The 9181-nt window shown below is 41.1% G+C and overlaps 1 protein-coding gene across 7 annotated transcripts in view; it reads right to left on the bottom strand.

Annotated features, from left to right (window-relative positions):
• ppfibp2b (PPFIA binding protein 2b) overlaps positions 1-9181 on the bottom strand; it is a 93761-nt gene that overhangs the window by 32173 nt on the left and 52407 nt on the right. For all 7 annotated transcript variants that reach the window (XM_040036043.1, XM_040036063.1, XM_040036052.1 and 4 more), the window contains one exon: positions 24-173. In XM_040036043.1, coding sequence (XP_039891977.1) covers positions 24-173 — 150 coding nt within the window. The remainder of the gene's footprint in view (positions 1-23; positions 174-9181) is intronic.

Below are 9181 nucleotides of genomic sequence, written 5' to 3'. Positions count from 1 at the left end.
GCATGTTTGTTGACTTTGCGTACCTCAGCTTTGTTCTGCTTTGTGTCTGTCGAATCCTGCGGGTGTGAGTTGGTTTGCGTCTCCTCCATGCTGACCAGCTTCAGTTTGAGAAAGGACACCTCATCCATCAGATCCAGCTTCTGAGTTTCTAGCGAGGTCCTGCTCATCAGCTCCTGGGAGAATCACATGTGCACCATCTAAGTCAGATGCATGGGAAGCAAACACGCAGCTTACTCAAGCTAGAGCAACGCAGATTTTGGAGATCGGTGTTGTGAGACTAAGCAGGCTACTCCACTCAGCGTATTGTTGTTCCCACACTAACAGAGCAGAGCGGTTGGGGCCCAGACCCCACAAAGCTAAATATATACACACACACAAGCGTGCTAGAGACTCTATTAATATATGCCTTCTTTGGTATGAGAGAGAGTAAAAGAAAGAGCATCTAAAAAAGAGAGAGAACGAAAAAAAGCACTCCACTGGACATGAAGGAACGTTTTTCTGACTCATACAAAACTCTGTTGCTTTCAATTCCGCATCTAAACTCCTTTAAATTGCACTTCCTCCTTTCTAAACTCAAACTACAGTTGACCTGGATTGCTGATTAAGCCTTTAACGTCCATCTTCTTGCTCCATACTTGTTTAGTATGAAACATTTAGAAAGAAATGGGAAGAAAAAAACACCAAACAGACCAAATATGAACTTACAAGCTTTTTGTGCACCAATTTAAAAAGCTTAATAAGGAAAAACAAAATTGGGACACGTGTAAAAACTAGGACTGCCAACTCAAGTGTGACCCCCACTCATGATAATATAACAATAACTGTGGAAAAAAAATTACAACTTTATATGATTCCAGGAGGTTTGGTTCTGGGGCAATGGTGTCAAACGGCGGTGGCTAAAGCTGCCATATCCCTGTTACTTTTAACTTTGCTAAACAGGACAAATGTCGTTGATATATGCAGGACTCAGCTTGTCCAGTTAAAGCAGAGCACTCGATTAGACCAGCTACGCCCTGTAGTCACACATGTGCGAGTCAAAACGCACAGTTGGGTATTTAACCGAGCAGTTAGCGTTAGCTCAGAGCGCTGTGAAGGCAAAGAGGAGTGGGAGCTTTAGAAAGAGCACAAACAAATCTGAAAATGAACTAACTGAATGAAGGCTCGCAAAAGTTCACCTCTTTCTAGTCCAGTCCTTCAGTCAGAAAAGCAACAAAAGCCAAGTGAGTGAGTCAGTGTAACGTAACCGCTTTGTTATGGGAAGTGATTTTCCCGTAGAAGTTGCCGCTTTGACAGAAATGTTTTTGCTGTAAGAGGTAGTCATATTTTCTTTAGTCACAGTCAGCAGTAGGTACTGAAAGTCTTTTACTGAGAAAGCAGAGAGCTGTGATGAAGTGCAAACTGAGGCTGTAAACATACATTTTCTGCTGTTTAGTAGTTTTTAATATATCACACTCTTGTTTTAAATCTCTCGTAGAGACATCGGATAGCCAGACTTTCTCAATGCCTCCAAATCGAGCTACTTTTATGTTGTCACTTATGTTTCATGAGCCTTTGATTATTTTTGTGTGCTTTTACTGTACTTGTTTGCAATTCTTCATTTTCTTTGTTCTGCTTTTAACTGTCTTGCGCTCTCCCTCCCAGTTTTGTGTAACCTTTAAATGTTTCTCAAACGTTTTATTACGATTTGTTTTACCGTGACTATCTTGTCTTGTGAAGCATCTTGTAGCCTTATAGTTGAGCTATATAAATGTATTATTAATGCAAAGCTTTTTTGAGATGGTTTTGGAGCAGAACAACAATCAGAATCATTTTTTGCTTCTCTATTTTTTCATTTGTGCGTGCACATTTTCAAAATGCCAAATGAATCAAATTCAATAAAAAAGATGCTGGGATTTTTTTAGAATTATAGCCACACACTTCTCACATGAGCCTATTTTAAATAACATATATTTAAGACAGAAATTCAATGACTTGTGAGCGGTCAAATAAAGTAGATTACTGTCCATTAAATGTCAGACAAGGAATTTCTTTCTAAACGGAAACATCACATAGTAAACAAACTGTGTCAACACCACAGCCACACAAATGAACAACTAAACCCCATAATCACTCCAGCTCAGCAGCCACACACACACACACACACACACACACACACACACACACACACACACACACACACACACACACACACACACAGATATTTAGAAAATCTCTTTCGTTATGGCAGCTGACTGTCAGTTTGCAATCTAACACCAGTGTCACTTACAGAGGGATAAGCCGCAATATTTAGAGGTAATTCATCCACACGCTGTGGTCATGGCCCACGGCTCAGCTGCCTGACATTTGCTTTCCTTTAATAATGAGGCCGTGCCGTGCATGTGACTAATTATCATATGCACCACAGCATTTATAGATCCCTTTAAAGAAGCTGCGCTCATCTCCAGAGTTAAATATGGCACGACTAGACAGGAGAACTTGAAGTATATACTATCTAACGTCTTGATGCATTTTCAATCATCCAGGAAAGTAAATCTCCAAAAAGTTGATTCTGTTCATCTGGACGTAGCGTTTTGTGGGAGAAACGTTTCGTCACTCATCCAAGTGACTTCTTCAGTCTCAGCTGACTGCAGGTTTCCCCAAATCTTATAAACAGGACATTTGCATAATGACTGAAACCAGCCCACTGAAGGAACAATGGGCTGGGAGGTCAGTTCCTTAATCTTAACCTCATACCACAGGCTATACCCAGGCGAATCTACACCAAGCCTGTATGGTTTACCAAAAATACATAAACAGGGTGCACCTTTAAGACCGATTGTCTGCATGATCAACTCTGTCACCTATAACATCTCCAAGTTTCTGGCTTCGATCCTCAACCCGCTGGTGGGCAGCTCTGAACACCACATCCAGAACACCCTGGAGGCAGATGAAACCATGGTCTCGTATGACGTTACATCTCTCTCCACTTGCATCCCAGTCACGGAAGCGTTGGAGGTAGTCCGTAAGAGATTAGGATGACCCCAACCTCAGCAACAGGACCACTCTCAGCATCGACCAAGTGTGTTTGAACTGTGTCTTCATTCCACCTACTTCACATACAAGGGTCAGTTCTACAGGCAGAAACATGGGTGTGCCATGGGCTCCCCAGTTTCACCCATCGTGGCCAATTTGTACATGGAAGAAGAAGCAGAAGAACTGCACATCAAGAAGGCCCTGAGTAAATGTGGTTATCCCAGCTGGACTTTTGTCAAAGTGGGAAAGGCACCTAAAGAAAGCTCCAGCCGATCCAGGAGAGAAGGACAACCGCTGATCAAGCGAAAACCTGTAGTGATCCCATATGTGTCAGGAGTATCGGAGCAGTTGAGACGCATTTTTTCTAAACACCGGGTCTCTGTGGCTTTTAAACCCCAAAACACGCTGCGCCAAAAACTGGTCAACCCCAAGGATCGGGTCCCCCGACACAAACAGAGTAACATAGTGTACGCTGTTAAGTGCCAGGAGGGAAAGACCATCTCTGAATCGAGGAGGGGGCCTAAGGGTACATCTGTCACCATCTTACATGCTGTGATTGCAGCCATTCCCCAACTCTCTGTGAATGGTACTCATGGCCATTGATCAGTGGGTTTTGGTCAGTGGGTTTTGGTCAGTGGTTGTTGATCAATGGTTATGAGAATTTGCATAATTAAGATTAAGGAACTGACCTCCCAGCCCATTGTTCCTTCAGTGGGCTGGTTTCAGTCATTATGCAAATGTCCTGTTTATAAGATTGGAAACCTGCAGTCAGCTGAGACTGAAGACGTCACTTGGATGAGTGACGAAACGTTTCTCCCACAAAACGCTACGTCCAGATGAACAGAATCAACTTTTGGATATATACTATCTATTTGTTTAAAAATTAAACACTCAATAAAATCGCAGAAGTAGAAGTTTGGTACTGTTTTTGCCTGTGAACTTACCTTTACATCGCTCACTATGTTCTGAAAACAAATCACATGCTGTTCTATTCTCTCGGTGTAACTAGCATGCTGCCCTATTATATGTTACAGTAGGCTCTGGTGCATAGGTAATCTTCTTATATATTTACCCCGTCATTTTATGTCATGTCATAAGTAGTCATCTACTCTCAGCCCCTTTCAAATATGCACTGCTTCTGATTTTAACACGTCAGTTTTAGGTCTGTTTAAGCACCTTTGCTTGCTCCCCTGTAAAAAGTTACATCAGGCACTTTAAACCTAGCAACATTTCATTTTTTATGTTTTTCCGCTATGTGTTGACATGCCAAAAGGTTATGGAGATATGAGTTCTTCACTTCAGGCAGGTGAGCTTTTTTGACTCAGACGTGACCATATTTGGACGAGAATGTTGAGATCTAAGTTATAAGCTAAGGCTTGCAAGCTCTGGTTTTCATGTTGCATCTATAAAATGTAGAGGTGCAAAATCAAGATACATAAAAATATCCTCATTTCACTCACCAAAAGGCAAAGCACAGATTCACTGGGCATTCTGTGTGACATGGTCCCAAATGACAGAAAAAGATTGCCAACACAGTGGAAAGGCTCAGTTCAGTGACTACAGTTAGCTGAAATGAGGCCTGACCAAAATCAGCTATGACTCTTCATGCTGGCATAGTTGTTAATCCAAGCAGTCGGCTGTTTAGGCTAACCTTAAATCTACCCAAATGTTAACACATTCATCTTTCACATGAAAGATCCCCGGCTCAACACCCAGAGGAGACACTAACTAAACCTCAAAGGGGGTGACAATCTAATGCACTCCTGGTCCCGATCCAAAGCCCAGATAAATGGGATGGTTGCGTCAAGAGGAGTGTCCTGTGTAAAATCTGCTCTGGTTTAAAAATCTGGACACAGCCACTACAGCAACCCCTTGGGAAATATGGAAGCAGCTAATGTCCTCAGACATGCAACTGGACGTTGACGCAGCCTGCACTGGCATAAATGCTGGCATGGCTTCAGCTTTGAGTAGGTTCAAGGCTCTGCTTAGATTCACCACAGAAAGAAAACTCAAGCGTGACCTTTAGAGCCAACCTCAAGTGCCAACAGCAATTTTGGCACTTTCAGGATCCTCAGCCTCAGTGGTTCTCATTTGATTCAAACCATTCCCATAACTGTAGGTAGGATGTAGCAATCATCATCATTTGCAAGTTGCAACATTTTATTATTTTATTATTATATTATTGATATTTCGCAATCTCTGGTTGCCAAATCACGGACTGTTTTAGAGACCTCCGCCTTTTTGTTTTGGCCAAAAACGCAGAAAATAAAGAAACATCAGCCAGAGAGTGCATGGAAACCAAAAATACTGGGAAATTGCTGGGCTGTTGATATTTTTTGGATAATAATGAAGACAGTGAATGACGTCTGCTGTTGAGTCAATTACATTTTTAATGAACATGGCAAAATATTAAAACATAATGGCCCATGAATGTTTATGCGCGTTATACTTGTCTTGTATGTTGTTTAGGATACTGTGTAACTACAACAGTGTAAGCCGTGTAGACAGAAATGTCTCAGTACAGTAATTTTTATGTCTAAATAAAGGCACTGTAGGACATGTAGTCACAGTATGACTACATGTGTGGGTGGATATCCTCCAGCATGAGAACTCTGCACCCTGTGGTGTGTGTGTGTGTGTGTGTGTGTGTCCTGAGGGCTATTTCTTATTAGATTAGTTGTGGTTCCCACAGCAAACAGCAGCCCTGCAGCGCTGAAACATAATGCTGCATGGCTGGATAAACTCTTGTTCGCCTGTCGCTTGTCTCTCTCGCTCACACACAGACACACAACTTGTTTGTGTTTGCTCATGTGAATACTATCCTGTGAATACACTACACAGAATCAGACGTACAGCATCCATCTCCACGCCCAGCTGACGTCTGTTAACGGAGGCGCTCATGTTTGCGATGTGCTGCAGTGTGAAGTCCCTTAATTTCAGGCGTTTTCAGGTGTCCTTCTACCCCTGTACAACTTTTTGTTTTTCGGCTTCATGCTGACTGTCCACTTGAAGGTGCTGCACTTCATTTTTTCCCATTTTCTGGGAATAATCTAAGCTTCAAACATCTGTGGAGAGTTCTTAAGTCAGGGGTGTCCAACTCCAGGCCTCAAGGGCCAGTGTCCTACAGGTTTTAGGTATCATCCTGGGTCAACACACCTGAATCGAATGATTAGTTCATTACCAGTCACTTCAAGACATGTTGAGGAGGTCATTTAACCATTTAGATCAGCTGTACTGGATCAAGGACACATCTAAAACCTGCAGGACACCGGGCACGGAGTTGGACACCCCTGCCTTAGCCTCCTAAGACCTGAACTCTTCCACAGCATGCATTTTTAATTTCTCTTTGATATTTGGGCATATTGGGGCCCGATGAATGTAAAAACAAAGAATTACCAGATTTTTTTTTTTTTTACCTTATTTTTGTTTTTAAGAAAAATAAGAGCCACGTATTAGGATATTCGTTTAAAATTTTGAAAGAACAGTAACAGTATAATGTCCTCGTAAGTGGATATCAGGCCATTGTAGAGCAAAATTGAGTATTTTGGTCTAAATAACCCAAAATGTGATGTCCACATATGTGGACGCCAGGTCCTAGGAGGTAAAGTCAACTAACTTAGCATCCAACAATCCAGAGCTTTGCTGATATTTTGTTTTTCAAAATCTTCATTTTGTTTTTTTCCCCACTTTTGCTAATGAAAGCATTAAAATATAAAAGTGATTTTATGTGAAAACATAAACCCGCAGAAATCAGAAGATGAATTTATCGTGTGTCACAACCTCGGTATGATCCAAACCAGTGTACTCATACTTGTGTATCAGACACTGCAGAAGCAGACGTGTTTGCCACCTTTTAAATCCTTCAAACATGCCCTGTAATTATGCATGGAGAAGATTTAAGAGGCACATAACTGATAATAAAATACAACAGACACAACAGACGAGATAGAAACTGAAAACACCGGTAAACAGTTATCTTTCTCCTCACTCAGCCCTCATCTCTGCAAACCAAACATCTCATATCGGATTAACTATTTGAGCAGCGGTCGTAAACTGTAAAAGGGAACCACTCGCAGCTACTAACAAACAACCACAAACCAGGACGACAGCTGCAGATCAGTGCAGCTAAAACCAGGAAACACCACAAACATCAAGTCACAAACCAAAAAGAAGATCAGTAGCAGCAGAGATTTTTTTAAAAAAAAGAGAGAGAGATGTTATAATTCCTCCTGTGTTTTTACCTAAAACTGGTTTAGATCACTTGAAAAAACATCAACAGCAATAACTAATAGATAACAAAGGGTGGCTGGATGAGGGAGAAAAACGTCACGGCCGCGGTGGGGTATTTATTTGGGGGCTGTGGCCTTTTTATCCTCTGTGCTGACAGCGAGGAGGACAAAGAGCCTGTTGACGAGTCTAAACAGAAGCCTGATTCTGTGATGCACAGAGCTGCAGGCTTGTTGTGTCCAGCTTGGCAGAGCTCACGAGCTTGCCTCACTGGTGACGGCAACCAAAACAACTGAAACGACTAGAAGACTCTGCTTCAGAATTATGACCTACTGCGGGCAGCAGTAGAGAAATCCAAAGACTGGCCGGCTGAATAAACTTTCCATTTACTGCACTTTGCTCTACAATTATTGTCCAGCAGTGCCTTAAAGTGCTAAGTGCTTAGGAGCGCATACTAATGGGGTTTTCAGTAAGGACAGACGTTGATGCACATAAGATAGTATTTACTTGTATTTATCTGTTTCCTGATACTGAAGACAACAAAACTATAAAACAATACAGATTCAACTGTTGCCTCTGTTCGCCTTGCACACATTTTGCAACATGTGACTGACATCTTCACGCAGGATTAATATAGTCTGTATTTGACATTAATTTTCATATTCAAAAAACCCCAAAGGCTTGATGCTTTGACAGTTCTTTTCAGTTAAGGACAAAGTATGCACATATAGAGAGATAGATTATATAGAAGTTATATGAAAATTGCTTTGATGTTAAAAATAAATCTTTGATAACTCATAGGCCACATTGTACCGACACAAAGGCTTTGATCAATTCAAAGTGTATTCTTCTTTTTATTCGCTTGCTCTTAGTCCAGTTTAAATAGACCTTCAATGCTCTGTTGGTTTCCAAATATATCCCTTTGTTATTAACCTATGTTATAAATGTACTCACAGTTTACCAGATGTTGTAATGAAATGAATATTTAATAATCAGACTGGCCCATTTTCTGTCAACATCTTTCAGTAATGCTTTTGAAACACACAGGATTTCACCGCTGCTCATGTTTTAAAAACCATGTTTATGGAAACCTTTTTTCGGTTTCGTGTATCTGCTGCTGAAATCTGGGCTTTATTTCTCTGTTTTGACTGATTCTCATCCCTCCAGGGCCGACAGCAGTTGCATTAATGTAAAGTCAACATTAGTGGATTACATCCAATGAATGGGACATAGCTGGTAGCAGAACATTTTACATCCTTTATCTAAAAAGGTCACCTTCAAACTCACTGTACTGTAAGAGTAAACTCTGTCTAATCTCATTACATCTCACTGAACACTGAGTAACTTCGAGCTTTGACCCTTTAAAATCTAGTTGTTTTGATGTCTCTGTTATACCCACCACACAGCTAAACAGGGACAGAGTCAAAGGAGGCCAGCGAGCATAAAATCAAACTGGAATCCTCAATAAAACACTGCGCCACTCCTTTATTTATTCATTTACAGTAACAACTCACTCCTGCACTTTAGTCACTCTGAACATCCTGTTGGATAACTCCCTGCTATCACCTGAAGTCAGCGACTTGGTATTTCCTCTAACGTAAAACAGAAAAAAGAAACGCCAAGTGAAAACAAGGTCAACTTAATAAGTATGACCTCTGTCATAGTTTCATTTTCAGTTGCCATCTGTCTGGTCACCATTTGAGACCACATTTAGTGTTTTCAATATAATACACTCTCCTCTTTAGGCTGATGCAGTTTGCACTGAGAACAAACAGCTACGGCCCTCTGTAGAGAGCCTGTGTTAATACTGTTATAGCAATATATTTTATATACGGGGGTTAAAACAGCTTTCTTAATTGATTGAAATTAAACTAGTACAGAGGACCAAACAAACTGCAGTTCATCTAAAATCAACTTGAGGCTAGTTCCACAAAGTGAGTCA

The sequence above is a fragment of the Simochromis diagramma genome, unplaced genomic scaffold, assembly GCF_900408965.1.
Source record: "Simochromis diagramma unplaced genomic scaffold, fSimDia1.1 OVJJ01000333.1, whole genome shotgun sequence".
In the NCBI taxonomy this organism is placed as follows: domain Eukaryota; kingdom Metazoa; phylum Chordata; class Actinopteri; order Cichliformes; family Cichlidae; genus Simochromis; species Simochromis diagramma.
This window is presented reverse-complemented; position numbering and strand designations above follow the sequence as displayed.